The 21,946-nt window shown below is 37.0% G+C and overlaps 1 protein-coding gene across 11 annotated transcripts in view; it reads right to left on the bottom strand.

The window, feature by feature from the left end:
- CPEB3 (cytoplasmic polyadenylation element binding protein 3) overlaps positions 1-21,946 on the bottom strand; it is an 81,729-nt gene that overhangs the window by 15,462 nt on the left and 44,321 nt on the right. For 9 of the 11 annotated variants that reach the window (XM_021536466.2, XM_021536474.2, XM_021536476.2 and 6 more), the window contains exons 5-7: positions 17,715-17,738; positions 13,105-13,272; positions 11,240-11,329 (exon numbers count right to left, since the gene is read on the bottom strand). In XM_021536466.2, coding sequence (XP_021392141.1) covers positions 11,240-11,329; positions 13,105-13,272; positions 17,715-17,738 — 282 coding nt within the window. The remainder of the gene's footprint in view (positions 1-11,239; positions 11,330-13,104; positions 13,273-17,714; positions 17,739-21,946) is intronic. The other 2 variants (XM_021536468.2, XM_021536477.2) reach the window with 1 other exon arrangement.

Raw genomic sequence — 21,946 nt, 5'->3', positions numbered from 1 at the left:
GTATGTATTCTGCCCATCTTTCCTCAACACTATTAACTGAAAAGAATTACTTATTTACCTTTATTACAGCAGAATGTGCATTATATGTATTAGGCATGTGAGAGAAAATAAACTTACTGGCCCTGTAGACACCATTCAAGCCATAGCTGGTAGAGTTTATGAGAAAAGACCTAAAGCAAAATATTTCTCAAGAGTTAAAGAATATCCAGCTTCACGCCTGCCATGGCTGACCAGAAAAGGCCTGACTGCATTTCACAGCATTCATAGAAAGAGCATGTTTACAAAAAGAAAAGGTTTTCTTTTATTCTTCTAAATCTGGTAACATATTCCTTTTACAGCTCCATGGCTAGGCACAGTTTGGTGGAGTAAAAGGAAATCGCTGACTGTGTTTTGTAACCTATGGGGGAAGGCAGGAACAAAGCTTATTAGAATTTTTATACTCTGTTCAGTTTAAGTGATTCATTACAAACATTATGAGAGTAAAGGTTATCTGAACAGTCTCTAGTTATTTAGTGGTACAGGAGGAGTATTTCAGAAAGGTACTGATGGAGTAAAAGTACAGATCTGTCAAATGAAGTCCACAGCAGATTGAGTTTAATCAAGAGATTTTCTTTGGAATTTCAATTAATTGTGAATTAGTTCAATTCTATTATAATACCTGAAGGGTACCATTTTATACTCAACTTGTGAATACTGAATGTAATTAATAATTTAAGTTCCTGCATTTGAGAACAACAGTAGATAAATTGTTGTTCAAATGCATCAACCATGAGCTGAATCTTCTGGTACAAAGCCAGCATTTGGCATGCAAATGTTATATAGCCAACAGGGAAGGATTAACCTATTTCTGGTTCTTAGAATCTGGGCTCTTTTCAAACAAAGTGAAATACTGTAATGAAGAGTTATATATAAGGTCAAAGAGTATTTGAATCTCCATGTCACATGTCTGCATATCATTTATTGATTTAATATGTAATTAATCTGAAATCCATACTTCCCAAAATTCAGCCCATTTGCAAAATCAGACAAAGGAGTCATAATCTAAGGGCCATGTGTTTTCAGCTTTATAACACTGAGGCTGGGTGGCAGAATTAAGAGAATGAAGAGAAGAACTTCCTCTTTACATTGTACATAGCAAGTCAGAAAAGACTTGGGTAGTCACATGCACTGATTTCCTCTGCAAAAGGGAAGGGCAACTTATGCTTGAAACAAACTGAACTACCTTCAAAGCACAACTTTCATCCATTTAGAGTGTCTTTTCTGATGATTTTATAAGCTTCAGATTTACAATAAAATCTAGCATTGACCTCATATTTCTTATAAAAAGTATTTCAATATATAAATCTACCTCATATTATGTAAAAAAAGGAGGCAAAGAAAATTACCGTTCTAGTCTCATTTCTTTAGGGTTATTTTTAGATGGTTGAGATGGCTACCTCAAAGAAGTAAATCTAAATAGATTTAACATTTTCATGAAATATATATTTCACTTTCTTTTTTTCTTTCTTTTTTTACTAGATTTTAAAAATTAGCTTTGAACTGAATTATAGTGGTATTTACTAGAACTTTTAGAATAAAGTTGTTTTAAAATCCCACAGGAAAGGAACATTTAGAAACAGTGTGAACCAAATTTCTAAATCAGTTAATGTGATGACAAAGGTCACTGCTCAAAGTCACCTTAGTAATCTTATTAGAAGATGCTTTGAACATGAATAAAACACATTTTAAAATCTGAAGATGAAACTACTATTAAAAATTAAACTCATTTTTGAAAAATAAAAATCCGAGGTGTTAAAAAAGCTGCAGAGTTTCCTTTAAACATTGCAGTGACATGACTGCATTTTCAAAAAAAAACTTCAAAGGCTTTAAATACTTAAGAAACCTCAAAATAGAAAAGGCTGTAATCTCACTTAGCTACTGCAGAAGAGTGAAATTATGTATTAGTCAGGGCTGCAAATATTAATTTCTTTTAGTCAGTCTAGTTTTATATGGCAGTGTTTGACCCTGTCAGCTGATTCTTTTCTCTTTAAAACAAAGGTGTATAAGAAATAGGAACAGTCTAGAATCTTACAGTGACTCTTCTATTTCTGCACATTTACATTTTTACATGTTTTTCATGAATACCAGACGAAGCCTGGTTGGTGTGATATGTAAGAAATTCCTCATATGCCACATTACAGACAGGTACTAGGGAAGGGTTTGTTTGATTTTAATTAAAGGATTGTACTCTATATCCTCAGTTACACTGAAAAATAATTGGATCCTGAATGTTAACAGCAATAAAATGAAGCATACATGTCAAATGGAAGACAGGAAACATAAGAGAAGTCAGCAATGGAGTGGATCATAGAGAAGAGCTGAATGAAAACTGAGGCTCTGTGTCAGTAGTTCTGTAAAATAAATTGCATGTCTTCATAATTCCAGTCTTAGCATTAAATAGCCCATATCATGAAATCACCAAAAGAATTGAAACTAACACTTAACCCTTACTAATAATGATCTTACCATATCACAAATAACAGAGAAAATAGAAACCTTCTATTTTGTCATAAATATTATGGAACATTTTTCTCCATATCTTCAATATAAGTTGAAGGAGAAAGCCACAGAACCTCTGCTTTCTGGACATGCACTATTTGTGGGACATGGGAGAGGTGCCCCAGTGCTTCCTCAGCAGAAAGGACACCATTTCTCTAGTGCTGTAGTAAATACATAAAGCTAAAGATTTATAGTCTTTTCAGTTCCAAAACATGTCAAAAAGCAGAAAGATTTTCTAGTCATCATTACTTTACTTTCACCACTTATTGATAAAAAAAGCCCCAAATGAACAGTATACATATGCCATCTCAGTTTGTCCTGTTGAAAAAATTCTCCCACCCACCTGTATTAAAAAAGAAAAGACTGAAATAAATTACTTGCATTTTTTGTGTTTTTCTTTTTTTAACCAAAAAGAATATTCCACAGGCATACTAAAGCCTCTCTTTATCTGGCATTTTACTTCTAAACTAGTGTAAAACATTGCAACAGCAAATTTATAGTGTCTCCTCTTTCAAAGGTCACAGCCATTTTCAACATCAGACTTCAGACTGCAACATGATCTATAGCAGCTATAAATCAGAATTAAAGGATATAAAAGCATAAAAGAAAGGCTCTAATATACAATTTGGTTACTGTAGTTGTAAGAGTAGTTACATGGATTTCATATGAGAAAGACTAAATATTTGATGAGGTGGAAACTATCTTTGTGAAATTTACTGAGTCAGCAGCATGAAAAAAAGCATTCAAACTGGTAAGTATATAAAAAACCAACTACATTCAGAATTTAATTTTTAAAATTTTTATTTTCAAGGGCAGTACGCAATGGTGACTGCTCCAGGCAGAGCAGCTCATGGTCATCATCTGGAGGGGGTCAGGTCTGCTGCTGCTTTTACTCTGAACAGATGGCTCAAGAGAGATCTGTTTCCAGTTTGAACAAAACCTGTTACTCTTCTTTGCAAAAAAACCATTTTCCAGTCCTACTCCAACCAATATTACCATGAGAAAATTCTACAGAAATATAAATGCTCTGCTTGATTTCAGGTTCTATTTCAAGCACAGTATCAGCAAGAGGTAAAAAAAAAAAAAAAATCAAAGAAAGAAAGCACTGGTCCAAAAATCCAGGCTAGCTGGATTTCAGTTAGTTTAAATTAAATTTGATATTGGGTTTTACAATAAAAATAGTTTTCACTTTAAATTATATGTTTTTCTTAACAAAGAAAGCAAACAGCACTTGCTGCTTATCCCAAAATATTTGGGACTGTTGTCAAGACCTTCAAAGCAAAGTACTTCAATCAAAAAGAAAAAGACACCCCATGTTATTTGCACAGATGAAACCAGTAACATATTTTATGATTTTTGTATGATTGTAACTCTCCTGTGACCTGTAGAGCATTTCTAAATGCAAAATGCAGAGCTTCAGTACTAAGCTTTGACTTCCCTTCTTTTAATCAAGCAATCAATTAGTCATTTGCTGCTGTGGTGCTGCTAATAACCAGTCTGAATGTTCACTCACATGTGGATTGTTTTCAGGTTCTGGTTTGTTAAAATTTCTTATTTTCGTTGACTGTAAGAAAAACATGCAGCTTGAAAAACCCTCCTTAATAACAGAAGGATTTTTTTCCAAAACTGGATTATGTTGGACAACAAATTCCTCTCAAAACCAAAGAAAACCTAAATCTGTTTCTGGTGAATAAGAGTATGCATGTCCCTGGGAGATCAGATTAGTATATAAAAAAAAAAAACAAAAAAAAAACAAAAAATAAAAATACTGGACTTACCAAATCCTCTAAAAAATTATGTGTTTACGTTTATTATAGGAACTGCCCAACCTCCACTGGCATACAGCTGACTACTGGTTACATGCCTGGTACAATCAGTAGTCAGATACACTGTAGGTCCCAAAACCAGGTAGGATTTGCAGGGTGTGGAGCAGACACAATCTGCCAAGCACAGCACTGAGACAGCTGAGGGAAACAGCAGCTCTGAGCTGCTCCCAGCTTTTGAGACCAGAGACAGACAGAAGCACTACCTTGGGCAGAGGCACCCACAGCCCCTGAAATACACTGCCAGTCTTAACCTCTCATTTGAGAGGACACAAGTATAATTAGGGGTATAACCTTTGATAAATTTATGATGTGTGTATTCCAATGATCTTGCACCAATTTTAGATTACTGCATCATTATTTTAGGGGTAGAATCACCGAAGTGATCCTAAGAACCAAATACATAATTTTATAAATGTAATGCATGTAGGACTTTTAAATAAAAGACTTCTAGTTTTTAATGCATTAAATAATTACAACTGATTGGAGGTGGGAGTAGGGAACAACTTTGTTTTTAGATGACCATGAGAACAATGCATCACCAACTGCAACAACCTCTTCAACATATTTCCATGATTTGAAAGGATAGTTTAGTGCTTCATAAGTTACTAGCAAAACAAGACAGCAAAAGCTATTACAAAGCAAAAAATAATATTAAGTCCTCAACATAAACACCATTCAAAGGACAGCTTTTATCCTGAAGCCCATAATACTTACAGATCAATTAATGTATCTCCATTTATAAAACAAAACAAAAGGTGTCATTTAATAAAAACATTATTGGGGACGGATGAGAGGTACAAAATCTACTTGGGTTTTAGGAGATGTTAATGAGAATAAAACAAATATTTAATTCCTTCCATTTGACAAAAGTGGTCTGCCTACCTCTACAGATAAACATGGAAACCTTTTACGTACTTAGATATGTTCAAATTATTGAAAAAGGGTCAAATGCTTGCAAAAATTGTGGCTTCTTCTATAGCAACCTAGAAATTCTGAAAGAACGTAGGATCTGTTGAAAGCAACATGAAAGCTGGGAGAGAATAATCCTGCAATGCTAGTTGAGAATCACATTTGTTCTGCCTAGGCTTGGATGGCTCAGAAATACTTTTGTATTTTGCCTTACCAGATTCTTGTTTTCCCCTAGAAAAAAGAAGTTGCAAATAACATCATTTTAGAGACAGCAAGCTCCTTGAATGCTCCTAGATACCTGGCACAGCAGTCTCAAAGACAGACATTCAAAAAATCAACATTATCAGTACACCACCAAGAATCCTCAAATATTTAGGACAAGACAGGAAACATTGTTAAGAGCTTAAAAAGGGAGGCTCAAACAAAAGTCACCAAAAGCCTTAAAGAAAATTCTCTGCAAAGCAAGCTAAAGCCACACACCTACAGAGGAGCCCATGAGTGTGTACTGCATTTTGCCACCACACATTTTGTGACTTGCATTGATTTGAGATTATGCTGCCCTGCTGTGGGAAGACACAGGGACTACAAATTACAGACACGGCCTCAGATGTCAGTGGTTACAACAACTCACACTGCACACAGATCCCTGTGTTGGAACATACGTAAACAACATCTAAAAACCCTTCCAGAATCCCTCTTTGCCATACAATGCAATTGTGGATAGGGAATGTCAGGGAATGTCAGTTTCCATTGTAACAAAAATTGTGATGTCTGACTTCAGTTTTTTAAATACCAAAATTGGCTCGGCATTTCATGCTGGACTGTGGTGGTATCGTATTTGATCAGTTAAGCCAAAGCAGGCAGTTTTCTAGAATAGACTGCTGTATTTGCATACAGATACCTTCTTGTGAATATAACTAATGAAATTGGAATGATTCCATACTTTCTCCTTGCAACTGTTCACTCTTGTTCCTCTGGCAGAAACTACAACTGCCACTGCAGTGGCAATGGAATTAACCATGGAAATGGTCTTCATCCATGAAATTAAGATCAGTAAGAAGACTACAACAGTGTTCCCATCTAAACAGTACTTTGGACAGAATCAGAGAGGTTCACACTCTGTCCCACCAACTGTTTCTAAATTAAAGCATGAGAATAATTTCATGTGTACTTTGTGCAACTTTGCTTACACTGTTCTGTTTTTCATGAGCTCTCTCTCATCTTAGTGTGTCCCATATGGAACAGAAGGGACAAATGTGCTTAATCTTATCAGATAACAGCAAAACGAACTGAAGAACAGGGAAAACACAAAAGGATCAGACTGCTGCATCACACATCTGAATCAACTTTTGTAAAGCCAAAGCATTCCTCCCATTCCAATCCCATCCTATCTTCAAGCTCTGCCATGCTTCATTTTCTAACTCTAATTCTTGTCTCTATCCAAATATCAATCTTTCTAAATTAAAAAAAAGGAAAATTTTTGCATAAGTTTTGGCATTTTAAAACACATGGTGCAGTTCTTAGTGATTACTAGAAAAATCATAGTTATCACAAGGAAAAAAACAGTGAAGAGTTTTTTAAAAGTTGTTTTAAAGCTAGCAATCTGTTAAAGAAAAAAAACAACTGAAAAAAATGTTTTTGAAACAGTTGGCACCATCTGTTTAATAAAATAAAAGGAAAGAAAAAAATTACTGTAGTTAGGGTTAAGCATTGCTTAACTCAGCACACCAGCAAATAACTGAAAACCCCATCAATTTATATTTAAATAAAACATGAATTATCTGGATTTTGTCAGAGATAAATAGACTGTGACATGGTAATGTGCAACTACTTTTGATAGCATCCTTTAATATATATTTCTTTATTTCTCAGTGTCTCATAGGTACTCAAAAGATACTTAACCAAAAACCAGAGTTAATTCCCACATTCTGGGGTGAAAGCCAAGTAAACACATTATGAACTGGGCATCTGCTTATCCAAGACAAACACATGGCATTTATAATTTTGCCAGTTCAGTTAGTAACATGTCCAAACAGATGCCAAAGGAAGTGATCCAAAGATTTCTCAGGCAACAGGAATGAATTAGCCTTATTCAGAGGCAAAGCATTAAAAACCACCTCATACATGACACAAACATAAAAACATGGTGCTAAGCTTTACAATGCATAGGAGGGGTAAAAAGAAATGTTAAGGCAATAATGCAGATGCTCAGAACTAGAAATAGGAGCCTCTTCCACACATTGTCAGCTGTTGACAGCTTCTCTTGCCCAAGTGCACAATATTCACTTTCAGTGACAAGAGCATCCCTGCTCTCTCGGCAACCTAAATATGGAACTCCCTGGCAACCAAGGTAAGGTAAGTTGTGCTTGATCTACAGAATGGTTTTGGGTTTGCTGTTACAATGCTCAAAACTCAAACACTGACAAAGGCAGACTGCTTTCACAAGCACTGATACTATATTCTGTGACATCAGGGAAGATTCAGTAAGGGTAACAAACCTCTAGAACATCTCAGAAAACAGAAAAACCTGAGTAATACAGATAGCAATGATGTGTTTGAGGAATATGTTACACATACATCTGTGTTGCTGTGCCATCCTCCAAGGTTCAAAATGGCATTGTTAACCTCACACTGGGATAAACCTGGAGTTACTCACCATGCTGGAGATCCCAGCTCAGCATCATTTCACACACATTTATGTCCACCAGGCCCAGCACTAATCTGAGGTCTGCCTAAGCAGACCTGTGATGACACCATCCTGCTCAGGATGCCAAATCCAGGAAAACCTTTGTTCAAGCTCAGTGCTGTAGGAATGTTTCTGAACCCCAACTGGTCCCAATGATATCTTACATGCCACTGCAGCTAAGCTAATCAACCCCACCAACTAATAAATTAGCTAACAAGGCTTGCTGGAACTGACTACACATGTGTGGCATGACTCGCTCACTAAACTAACCAGATCAAGCCCTTGGGGGACTGGTGGTGGTGGTGGAGGTCACCAGACTGTAAGCAACATTTTAATCTTTCAGATTTCATGCTTGATCAGATTAGCCATGGCTAATGGTTTCTGCAGCCTTCTTTTCCTACCTCTAAGAATATCAACAGAGTGCCCCTAATACAGGCTGACTACAGGGAGTTCATGTCTTGCACCAGCATAGCAAACACTCCAAAATCCAATAAATCATACAAACAAGTTGATACTGGAAATTTGTATTGATTCACTCAGGACTGCAAGGAATGTTGTATCACCTGGATGTAACTGAAGACAGAAAACCATGATGTGAAGCAGCTGCAGCATAAAACTTCACTGCCTGTGCTGACCCATGGCATCACCTACTGATGTCTGCCCCAAACCTCTCAGTGAACACTTACCAAAGCAGACAAAAATCCTGAACCTTGCTGAAAGACCAGACACTGCCCAGTGACCTGACTCTCCAGTAATGGAAAAGGCCATCCATCAAAAGGCCACTGAAGTCCATCTGGAGGTGATGACATAAGTCCAGAAAGAGCAGGGCTCAATTTTACTGCCCCTGGGGCACATTCAGGGAGGTGGGAGAAGCCTTGAAGGTCAGGCTTTATCAATGTGTGAATAGCCTCTGCATCATGCCCGCTTCATTCCAACAATTCATCTTTCTTGTTTTTTTTCAAGCTTGCTAACATACAAACCCCAGCTCATTCTCTCCTCTGTAATTTCATTTGTCCTCTGTTTTTTTTGGACATGTTTTCCATTTGAAAGACTCATATTCAAAATGTCAGAAATTTTACAGACTAGCAATGCAACGTGGAAGACAAGACATCTAGAAAAATGAATGGAGAAAACATTTGAATTCATGAGTATTTGACAGCTGCATAAATCTCACTGAATTTTGCACCAAGCATAATTTCAAATATTTCTTTTTGTATTTTTTAAGGAAATGTCCAATAATGTACCAAAACAGCTTAAAATAAAAAAGTAAAACAAAAACAAAAACAAAAAAACAAAACCAAAGCCCACGAACTTAAATTTTAAGTCTGAAGGAACTTCTGATAAAATGAGCATTGGAGACATTTTACTGTGGTACTTCTGAAAATGATTCCATAATAACTTTGAAAAGTAAGTACTCTTTATTAAAAAAAAAATACCAAAAAGCTGTGAAAAAATTAGAACAGACATTCAAACTTTACCCTCTGACTCCTGGAAATAATATTCAGTCTTCTGTGTAGGTGCTGCCTATACAGGATCAGTAAATCAAGTACATTTGACCTACAGAGCTTACCATGACTGTAAGTGAATGTCAGAGCCAGGCATGCAGGATGTCTGATGCTGCAGCCCTGACTGATAACTAAGAAGTCAGATATAAATAAATCTGGAACAGTTGGGATTGACTGTTGTTTAGCACTTTCAGACAGACGTTCAGGGCAACTGGCAGGGGCTTTGAAAGCTGTTTCCTATATTAGAATCATGACAAAAATAGAAGTGAGGCTGCATTCCCTTGTCTTCTGCTAAAATAAATCTTACTCAAAAACATTTTACAAGTTTGTCAAGGCATAACTAGTCCACAGTCAGAAAGAGAACAAAATCAAAATTGGAAGTCCCATGTTAATTCAACAAATACTTACTTATTAAATTAATAAGAGGAAAAAAAATTAAAAAGGAAAAACAAGTAGAAAATACTAAGAGATAATAAGGACAAGGAAAAGCCAGCTTTTCTAATTAAAAAAAAACCAAAAAAAACCAAACAAACCTTTTAAGTGAAGGCACAATTAGAATTCACTAGCCAGAAAGACCCCAGAGATCTTTAAAAATAACATAAAAAGGGAGAAGCATATATTTTACCAACTGTCTTTAAGAATATTGCATTTGAGGTTTGGGGTGGGGTTTTGTTGTTTTTGGGGCTGTTTGATTTGTTTCTAAATTCATGAACAGATGCTGCATAACTGCTGACAGCAAGGCTGAGTGGTGAGAATGGAACAGGAAAGAGGAAGCATGTATGGGCTTCTCTTCTGATTTTAAGTGTCCCAAATACTGTTCACACGGCAAGTATTTGTCACAGTGTTATCTCGCCTCCAGCAATTAAGTTTACAAATAAATTAAGCTGGCTTTTATTTGTGTTTTTTTACAGTCAAACTCCATCTATCAAAATATTTCAGGATTAACTAGTTCAGTGACTGAATAGCTCATTGTTCTGCCAAAATAATCATTGGCCTTAATGAGCAATTAAGAGATTCCAGGGTCAATGAGAAATGAAAATCTTTGCATATAGACCAGAAATTTTGTGTAAAACTTCCTGCTACTGTTTCAGATCATGAGTGAACTCAGGAACTACATACAAGAGGCATATGTGAAAAAGAATAGAATGTATTGTACAAAATAAGAGAGAGCAGTGTACAGTAAGAGCAGTTTGATTTAACCAAGTAACCCTCCCAAAGAGATTTCCCATAAGCTGTTCTTTCTCACCCAAAGCAGGTGTGCATAACCTTGTGCTGCCCAATCAGAGGTTGCCCCACCTGCTCACACTCTGGCCCACTCCTGTGCCCAGAGCCCAGGGAGCCCTGATGTGGAGCAGGACCACAGCTCCTGGGTCACAGCTCGCGCTGGAGTTGCTTCACTGCAAGCCCCGGGCACCCAACCCAGTGACCCAACCCAAGGGACTTCCTTTCTTACTCCCACAGGTTTTGCAACGTGCAAACCACAACAGAATCAACTATGACATTTCTGCAACTTGCATTCTACCTTGCATTTGTACTGCTGGGACAAATTAAGGCATAATTCAAGGGTTCAAGGTGTGCTGAAGCAGTACACACAGAGGAGCACATTCCAATAACCCAATTGTGAAATTTTTTCCCATCAGGACAATGGCTGAAAATATGCTTGATGAAAGATAGAAAATCACCAAGAAGAGTAAAAATTCTGCTTTATTGCCACATGGCAAATGTAATTTCCTTTTACCAGAACAGCCTTCTCAAGTGTATTTTAAACTAATTACCTTTAGGTGGAAAATATGACTTGCTTTCAGCTTTGTGAGGCCAGTCCACCACAAGAGGTCCAAACCTACGAAAACTGGCAGTGATCTCATCTACAAAAAAACCAGATGAGGCAGCTTAGAGAGAACATAAAAACTGACAGTGGCAAGATAAAAAGGTCTTACTTAAAAAACAAAACAAGAACAGTGAAAACTGCAATGATGTCCATAGCAGATTCTTTCATCTCTGTGCTGTACATGGCTGCTTAAAAAAGTGATTTTACATTCCACTAGTGGAAGTCTGCAGCAGGATTAAATGCAAACATGATCTATCAGAAGTGAATATGCTTCAGCTGCAGTCTATTTCTAATTATAGCCACAAAGCAGGGTCAGATGCAGCCACATGGGACTGATGGAGGAGCTCCATGTCAGCACGGCTGCTCCTTGCAGCCTGCCCTAGAAAGAGGCTGCAGCAGGTCATGCCACTGTGGGTATTTCACCTTCCTCAGGCCCTTCAGGAAACCTGCCTTGAATTACCAAGTTTATTCTTCACTTTTTAAGCATCAGCTTTGAACCACCACGTAACACACATCACAAGCTATCCTATAGGGAAATTTTTACATGTAAATCCTTCAGAAAAAAAGTATTTAAAATTCATTTTGAAAAAAATCTTTCTCAATACATTTTAAAACGTACTTTAAAGAAAGAATTAGTTTAAAATCATGTCTCATGTCATGTTAGGTGGATCAGAGTAACAAGCCATCAAAAGAAAGGGCAGTGGAATTTTACAATTTCTGGATTGCTGTTTGAGATGTGTCCAGTTTCTCTGACCCCATGAATTGCTCACCAGATTCTTCAATCATCTGGAGACAGAACACACATGTTGTGTACCTGAAGAGCTGAAGGATAACAGGTTACTGAAGGAGACCTCTCAGGAAAGAGGGTGAAAGCTCCCAGGTCACCCTGCTGCTTCCTCACAGACAGACTGGGCATGTATTTTGATTCTGAGTGACCCAACAATGTGCACATCAGCTGTCCCTTTGGGGCTGCTGCTTCTTACAGCTGCAAGTCCAGATTACCCACCAGACCCCGTAAAACAGCCCTGCAACTCTGGGTGTGACATAGGGACTGCATTTGAGGTGTTGGTAAACATAGACTGGCAACTCATACTATTTCTTCATTAAAACTGTACATGGTTTAGGCTTAGATTAGATTAGAGATCTCCCTCATTTCATTATAAGGCATCCTCAAATTCCCTGTGTATGCCTATTGAAGCTAGACAGTGGTGGATTCCAGCTATACTCCAGCCATGAAAAATACACCAAAAACTGTCATGATTTTATTTTGGGAGTAAGGGTTTGTGGGGACACATGCAGGTAGAGCAGATAATGATTGAGAAAAACTCTGACCATCCTTGCTAAGTAGGTTTTTACTTTGTAGCCATATTATTACGCTGTATTTATCATCTGAACCCTGCATACACGCTGGGTATAAGGGCTGGTTATTTAAAGCCCACGGTATTTTGCTAAGAACTCCATTAAGTCTTTAAAGTCAACCAACCACATCCAAGAATAGGAGAAGACTATGGAGGAGAGACAGTACCCACTAAGTTCCCTTTTTCAGCTTTCCCACTTGACAGTCGTGGGAAGACATGCAGAGCAGAAGAGCTGCTAGGCAGCCACTTCTGTCTCCATCTCTTCTGATCTACAGTACACAAGAACGTCAGGTAAACTCTCGGGTGTGGCAGGGTGTGTTCTAAGTACTGCCACAAGCACCACAAGAGACACACCTGGGAAAATCCATTTGCTTCTATGAAAATATGACCTCTTTAACAGTAATTCTATGAAAGCCAATCCCCACATCTCAGCAATGCACGTGATTCGCAGTACCTTCATCAATGTCAGGAGGAAGACCTCCAACAAACACCTTTCTAGAATAGCGTTCCACTCTCTCCCCATTTTGACAGCGCGTCGGAGAGCTGAGACCCGAGGACAACGACTGATCACCATGGCTGTCGTCTAGGAACCCATCCTCAAAAGGAAACAGTGAAGACCGACCTGGAACAGATTTTGTAGGATCTATAGTTAACGCTATTTCCTGGAGAATGAAATACTTCAGTAAAAAACTTTCCCTTTTACTGTTTTACTTTAACAGAACTTGCATTAAAGGACCCAGCTTTTTTTCCAGTTCATGTTCATTAGTATTGTTTCCATTTTTCCAAGAGAGTATTACCCTTACAAGACAATAAACCTCATTTAGCTTTAAAACAAACCTTGCGAATGGACAGAAATGAAAAGTAAGTTATCTGATGAAATTATGTGTCATAGCTATAGAAATAACCTTTGTAAGATTTACATTTCCAACCCCTTCCATAAAAGATCTTGAAGGAATGATCTCAAGATCCCTCAAGCCACTGCACTGCAGAGCAGGACAGTCCTTTGAGTGGTGTACAGGATCCTGACAGCAAGGGCTGCAGCACTTCCACTGCCATGAACACTGGCCCATGCTGAGTAGGGGGGCAAACAGCAAAATAAACATGGAAAAGCTTTGGATTGTGCATATTAAGCAGGAAGTAAAGAGAGTCACTGAACAAGAAAAAAATCTTTTAAATAAACCACAAAGAACTTGCACTTGAAGGAAAACATTGTTAGCTAGAACAGCCTGTCAGCCTGTTTGTTACTGAGTTAAAACAGCCTTTCAGTAATGAATGAGCAAAATCAACATAAATGTTTGCTACTCAGTTTGTTAATGAAAAGTAAAGAATTTATTTGTAACCATCTGATGCAATTAACTTGTTGCTATTACTAACATAGTACACACACATTACCTTAAGAACAGATTTATTAACAAGGAAGGTAAAAGAATATTTAAAGACTGCATATAAGGAACACTTGCCAACTTTGAAATTTAACAATTCCCTATACCTGAGTTGAAAAATACATCCTGCAATACGGGGAGATGTATAAATGGGAACCACAGCTCAACTCTGAAAAGGCTACTTGTCCCCTCATGCCATGGAGGATTTCTCCCAGGGATGGAATTATAATTAATTGATATAAAAAAGTTATAGGGGGTTGATTACCAATATAAATGTTTTGTAAATGCATGTAATTAAACTCAAAGGTAATGAATCACATGAAATTGACGTAGCAAGAACCAAGGTTTAATACCATACTGGCATTGGCAGCACAGGAAGTGAAGGAAATAAAAACAGGGGCAAGGAGAAAAATCAAGGCAGAGGGACGGCAGTCAGAAAAACATACACACTGAAAATATCAGTAATTGTCTCCAGAAGCAAAGGACAGATTAAAAAAAGCAGTAAGTCTGTAAAGGGAAAACGAGCTAACCAAGTCAGGAAAGTCACTGACATGCAACACCAGCCTGATCTTTTACTACAAACATCAGGCACCAGAAAAGTGCTGATTAAAAATAATACCTTGAATTTTAACCAATGAAAGAGATTACAGACACAAAAATCCATTGAAGTAAAAATCCTACCATGCATTTACACATCAACATAAAAAATGCCACAATCAGAGAAGGATGTAGAGATGCTACCTATCAAAGACTTGTTGTCAGAAATGTTGGGCTTAGAGCATAAAACAGGAAAGACTTTTGATGAATATTCCATTAATGGACAAACACATCATGCACATGTATAAGCATATACATTTTAACATAAAAGAGAACATCTGCATGAGAGAAAAAATAATTAAGAATAATAAAACTGTATAAAAATATCAAATCAGAGCACTCATTGAAAAGCAGGAAATCTGAAAATAACTCCGAGACTGACATTACTGGAGAGATAAATAATCTTTTAATTCCTGCCCATGTACCTATCTTCTTGTAAAAAAGTAAACAAACAACAAACATGGGCCATTAGTGGAAGATGACATATCAAATTAATAACAAGTTGTTCAAATAAAATACAAATCTGCAGAGGAGACTGAGTTCTGAAGGAAATAGTAAAAATTCATAGCAACTTGGAAAGCAAGGTATCACCTCTAAGCACCATGCCAGACACTTGGTGATGTACAAGCACCACACTCACCTTACATAAACACAACTGATGTTCTATAAGTTATAGCTAAGTCAAGTATAGAGCTAAATGTAAGAAGAATACATTTGAAATAATGGAAAGCATCCAGACAAGAGAATAGGGAATGACTGTTCACAGTCTGCTCCAGTAAGGGAAAAATAAACTGCATTGAACACAATCAGTACATGCCAAGGCTGAAAGCAAGGCAAACTTTGGAAACCCTTGCTACAGACTTTTTGGGATGTTTAAAAATTTATGTAGGCTTAGAAAATGGAATGAGTAAGAACAGGAGAAAAATACAATCTAAAGCAATAAATATTAAAACATCACCTCAAGAGACCCCCTGAGCAAATTTCTGGGAGAACATTATGGGAAAGCATCACTAAATGCACTTTTTTGGTAACATACTCCTGTACCCCTCCCTGGGCGTCTCTGAGTTGTCAGTGTAGCAAAATAGTTTGGGTTGATTTCCCACAGCAGTGCTTATATCTGTACCTGAAAAACTGGTTGTAAAAGTTAAAAAACAAGGTACCAAGAACATGACTCAACAGCTCTAAATGTGATACCTAAAAAGAAATGTTCATCTCTTTTCTCAAAGGAAACAGAGAATCAAGTAGGGAACTGAGAGTTTATGGCAAGCCTCAAGAATGTCTGACAAAACTCCTTCTCATTACAGATGCTTAGTCACAGTGACAGAATCAAACACTAATTAAAATATTTAAGTTTAGCAAACATAAAATGAGTCCTTGCACAGACTTGCCTGTGGTTACTCTGCATATTATCCCAATGCAAATGGTAAAAGCAATAATAGAGAGGGATATATGAGAATATTTGATAACCAACACATTATTTAACAGACTTGTAGAATTTCATGCTTAAGGTTAAGGAAGCTCAGAACTAACATTATAAAAGTCAAGGTAATGATAAAGCATGAAAATAATATGAATGAGGCAAGTCAAAATTCCTAACATTAATGACAAGACGCACACACACAAATCTAGTTGTTAGTATGGAAAAGCCTTCATTTCATACAGGAAACAAGTCTTGTGAAATGAAACATGCTTCTTGGTACTGAGAAAAGAAAATCTGAAAAGCCAGCACATTCAGAACTTGTTTGCCCTGTTTTGTCTTCACTAATATTTGTATAAAACAGCCTAAATTACATTCATCCCAATTACTTATGCATTACTGTATTTTGCTTCTTCAATTACAAGTTGCCAGTAATTTATATCATCTTACTGATTCCTACCTCCTTTTCTACTTTGGTGGCATTTGATCAATCTGGACATACCTGACACAATCTTAAAATAAAATTAACTAGTGCTCACGTGCACAGAGAATAATTTTGTGATGAAAATTTGAATCTTTTGTTTCAAATTTAGCTATCAAATAAACACTAAAATGTGTCAGCTTTGAACAAAATCGGAGCAAATTCTTTATTACAAACTGTGTTAGCATGGCCTGTACAGCCCCACCACCTCAAGCCATACAATTACAAGTCCTTAGACACTACTGGTTTGTGTGATGGATACATCTGTCTCTAAGGTTCTTCACAAATGTGATGCAAATTCTACATTTGGAAAAGGGGAAAATATCACCTACATAGCTGGCGGAGAACTTCATGGAAAGGAAGATAAAATTAAGTTTAATGCTGAGGTACCCGATGCAGATGGCACTGCCTAAACATAATTGTAAAAAGCTGCCATTTTCACTGATATTTTCTCAATAACAACCAGTCTGTGTAAGCTACAGCACAGGACATAAATGTAAGCTGCATTAGTGGCTTGCTCAGTACAGCTGTTGGACTTGCTTTTGTCTTTGTTCCTTCATCTCTCAGAATAAACTGATATGCAGCACTGTACATTTATAAAATATTTTCAGGTCCCTTTTATGTTTTAAGGCCTGTCTATGATGAAATACTGTTAAAATGTGCTCAAATACTGTACCTTTTCAAAAGGATTATCAATATTCACTGTTGAGGACAGCTACTAGTATTGGTATTGACACATGTTCTATCTGAGGCAATTCAATGTTATGAAGTCCAATATTCAGCGAAAGCTGTTTCACGTAAGAAAAGTAATTTTCAAATGTTCAATGCAGCAGTTAAACATTGGACTTCTACAAAACAAATAAACACCAAACATAAACCCAAAACTGATCTTTGTTTGTAACACTGTGCATTTCAAGTCACAAATACATGTCTTGAGAGTCTTTACATTCAGTCATCCTCCAGTTCTCTAGTAACAGCAACACACTTGAAGCTATCAGCTCAGGATCATCATTGCTTTAAGATGCTGTTAAAAGGGAGCTGTTTTGCAAGGGAAGAATATGAGATTGATTTATACAAAGCAATTGATCAATAACGTTAGAATTGGTAACATCATCTTACCACAAGAAAACTAAATATTTATTTCTCCCACTATTCAGCAAACAAAACATTTAGTTAAATACTTTTACCTCTTCTCCGCCCATAGCTCCTGGCTGCATGTAAACACAGAAGAAAATTGTCGGTACAGCTGTCATTAGATTTAGCTCCAAAAGCAAAGAAAATGTAGCTTCTACCTCTTCTCTTTTTCCCCTCCCACCATAAAGAAGGAAAAGACATTTAAAAGTGCAGGATGAAATTGAAACAACCCAAGACAAGAAAAAAAAGTTAATGATACAGCCAGGGAAGTAAAAAAAAAAAAACCAACAAAAAAAGACCATACCTGCTGTGCAATTTTTCTACATAGCAAAGGGCAAAGGTATTAAAAAATCAGGCATATAGCACAGTATTATAAAATAATAATTTAGAATTATGGTTTTAAATGACAATAAACACAATCAATAGTAATCTAGTAATTCTACTAAAAGAACTACTTTTGCATTTTACTAAATAGTTGTGGAGAACATATTTTTCAATTATGTTTCAATTTAGTAATTAACCATATGTAAATACAAAAATCCTACTAAAACAATATGAATTCAATAGCCAGTACGTTCAGATGAATAAAAGTAGATTGACAAAATGCCTTCATAACTACCAGCATTTTAATGAGACATGTAACAATAGCAAATCCACAATGTTGGACAACTTTAGAACTGCATTTTGTGATGTAGTGGAAAATGCAAAACCCAAAATTTTTGATCTGAAGTTTTAGAAAAAACAGAAAATAATCCGGAAAAGTGTGTCTTCTACACAGGATCTCTGAAATATCACAAAAGCCATCTATCCTTCCGAGGTAATCAAATGTGGAAGGCTGGGGTTGATCAAGTGGGTTTTTCAACAGAAGTGAGCTTAGGTAAGAGGTAACAGCTTTCTTTGGTTTCCTTCTCTCCTCATTGTAACACTCAGTGCTCCTGCTCCTCCCCAACCCCATCTCTTATCTCTGACACAGCGCCCAACAGTCCTGCCCTACACACCCGGGTGTCCCACCAGACCCTCAGCCTTCCCTGGCTCTCGGCTTCTGAGGAGGGCCCTGGGGCTAACCCAGAGCCAGGCTCGCCCTCTTCAGCTCAAGAACCTCTCTTCTACCCGAGCACCTTCCTCCTCCAGCCCTGAAGAAACACCATACCTCTACACCTTTTTTCTTCCACTACCAATGAGGTCACAAAAAGGCAACTACATGAGTATGTCATTAGGGGGGATTAAAAAATTTCAAGGACTATGATGAACTGCTCCTCAATTAATGTTTAACACGAAGAGAGCAGGGGCTGTTTGTGTGAACAGCTACTCAGCCACAGTGAGGTGCTTGCTAAGCCCTGAGAGAGACTCTGCTTTTTGCATAGCGGAAAATAATGAGAATTAACACTAGAGCTGGCTTTACAGCAAGAATAAAATTAGTCCTCCTGCTTTCTAGTTTTTGCCCCATTCATTGTCAGATCTCTTGTAGCAAGTTGTTGTCCTGATGAATGCCCACATTCGCAAAAAAAGCATATTTCAGGGTATAGTTATGGACACGTTCTGAGAGCAATTTATCTGAAAAATGTTTCTCAGAATGCTACCAATCTAAAAACTAAATAGAGTATGTCATGAAAAAGATTCTTGTGTTTCTTCTGAAGAAAACAAAGCTTTATATGCTTAATGCAAACTTTTAGGCTGTGATCAAGATCAGTACATGATGGCAGAAATCTACCACAGGCTTCTGTAAATTTTAGAATGCCCTACTGCTACTCATATATTATTGCACTTACATGCAATACTGCACTGCAGAATAATACTTTGATCTTATCCTTGCACTCACACACAATCTTTACGTTCATAAAAGTTACCAAAACTCACTGAAGGTAATTTGCCTGCAAATTCCAGGGGCAAAATAGTGCAATTCACTTAAATAGGAAGAAAGGCAAGTCAGTTTTTGGTGATTTAAAAATATTGCCTCATATTTAAACACTCAAGAAGGTGAAGTTTCACCATGGGTGTTTATATTTTATATACATATACACATAATTTGAAAATTATCTCAGTTTTAACTAGTATTTATACTAAAATGTTAACTTTTTCCAAGAAGCTGAGTTATTCAGCATGACAACTTCAGAATGTCAATGCACACTTTATTATGTTGCCTTCTCAAGATGTGAAGTTTGAATGTGTATTTTGAAACAAGTTAAATAAAAAATACCCATCTTGCTCACAAGTCAAAATTCACAACACAGCAGGTTAAATAACAGGAATAGTTAATTGGGTAAATTTCATAATGCCTCCAGTTTGAGTAAATACTTTAGAATTTTGAAATTATTCCTGAATGAAGACATTTGGGAGAAAATAAGATTACTGCACTATGACAAACAATGAAATTACCAGACCTATGTATATCAAATTACTTTCTCTCTTTGGCAACTCAAACAGAAGACAAAAAGCAACTGAGAGCTCCTTGAACTGTACCCCCATTAATGCATCTGCTCCCCATGTATGGTTTTGGTGCCACATGTAAATGTCCTCTGGCACAGAAAACCACCTCCTGAAATGTTTCTAAATTCAACAAAATTATTCTTTCCTAGGTACTCCTAGATCATGACATATTAAGGCGAACCCAGGTGCTGTAGGAGGGGATAAGCACATTTTCCTATGTAGGAAGTGCACTGATGGATTGTGCAGCTCGCAGCAGGATCGTCCCTGCGCTGCTGTTTGTCCATCCTCAGCAACGCTCTGGAACTGTCAGGTATGAAGTTACATAACTGCTGTGTCCCACATTGCACAGCCTCAAATGCAAGGGAACAACAGATTCTTTTTCATCACTGATAACTCTCCTGAAACTATTAGCTCACCTCATCCCAGAAGCCAAGTGTATTTTTATGAACATGAAACTGTGCCATGAAGGACAGCACTTTAAGCTTTTAACAAACCAGCAGAACAAACTCCCCAAACCTTAAATCTTGCAATGCAATCAAGAAAACTCAGTGTTAATGCTTGGGAATTCCCCAAAGCCTGCAGCTAATATTGCCCATTGTTGCAGTAAATCAAAACTCACTCAAATTTTTAACTGCATCTCAAGGCTACATGAAAGTGATGAAAAAGACTTTTCTGGGATTTTTTGACTGTTTTATGATAATGTGGGACTGAAACTGCAGCTTGTATTTGCATCAAATAATTAAAAGTCCTAGGAAACAGTAAATTTGTGAATCCATAAAACATTTGCTCAAAAGGACTAGATCTACATGCCTTCCATATCATAACTTAAAATGAATTTGATAATGTAACTTCAAATTTAGAAACAGGCAACAACATTTATTTGTATTATCATATTTCATGGAAGACTTAATAGAAAGTATTTTGAAACTTTTAAGAACATTATTTCTTCACTTCTGTTATTTATTTTTTTCATGCAGTAATATGGCCACAATATCAAAGATGCACACTTCAAAGAAATTTTAAAGACACATCTTAAATTGATGTAAAATAGCATTACCTCTATGAAAAAAAAAAAGAGTTCAACATTTCCAGACTAGAAATTTTGGAGCTATACTGGCTAAAGGAAAGTTTATTTGACAAGGCTGGGAAGCTCCTTGATTTATAAGGTACCAGAATCTTATTTCTAGCTTGGAACACTCATTTGTATTCTTGAAGCAGTCAGCAGTTCAGAACAATACTTGCTTTAGGACATTGTGAGTTATGCAATGATTTTCTAAGATCAGAAAAGAAAATATGTCAAGCTTTTGCTTTTGAACAGAGGGTCTCTGAAGTTCTTAGGGATCTGGAAGTTTACAAGTGAATTAAAATACCAAGGAAATGCATTCATGAACTGAGGGAAGGTGATAGAATCAAGTAGAATTATGCAATGTGTTTTCTGCAAGGGAGGGATCATCCAGAACTGCAGAGATGGACACTCATCTACGAGTGGTTCAAAAGGTGCTTCTCAGCTTCCACTGATAGATGGGCTGGATGTGCAGATGGGCACTACAATAATTTGGTTGTATGAACTTCAACAGTCCCTTGTGGTTGATTTTTTTTTTCCCAATATTAACAATGCAAGTGTTGCAGCAATCTCCCCTCTAACATATGCTCACATACATATAACAGCTGAATCCCAGCACCAGAAAAACACAATCTACATGTAAGCTGTAGGCAGCTAAGTCCCACACACTGGGCCTCAAACACTTGATCAAACACATGAACTGCATTCAATACCCAAAACCAGCTTAGGAGCTTAGGTGTCCCTTCCTGAGGCATGCAAGCAGCCAAGCAACTGTGCAAGAGGGAAGGTTTGTCT

Source organism: Lonchura striata, chromosome 7, assembly GCF_046129695.1.
Source record: "Lonchura striata isolate bLonStr1 chromosome 7, bLonStr1.mat, whole genome shotgun sequence".
Classification (NCBI taxonomy): domain Eukaryota; kingdom Metazoa; phylum Chordata; class Aves; order Passeriformes; family Estrildidae; genus Lonchura; species Lonchura striata.
The sequence above is the reverse complement of the archived record's forward strand: the minus strand, read 5'-3'. Positions and strand labels throughout refer to the sequence as shown.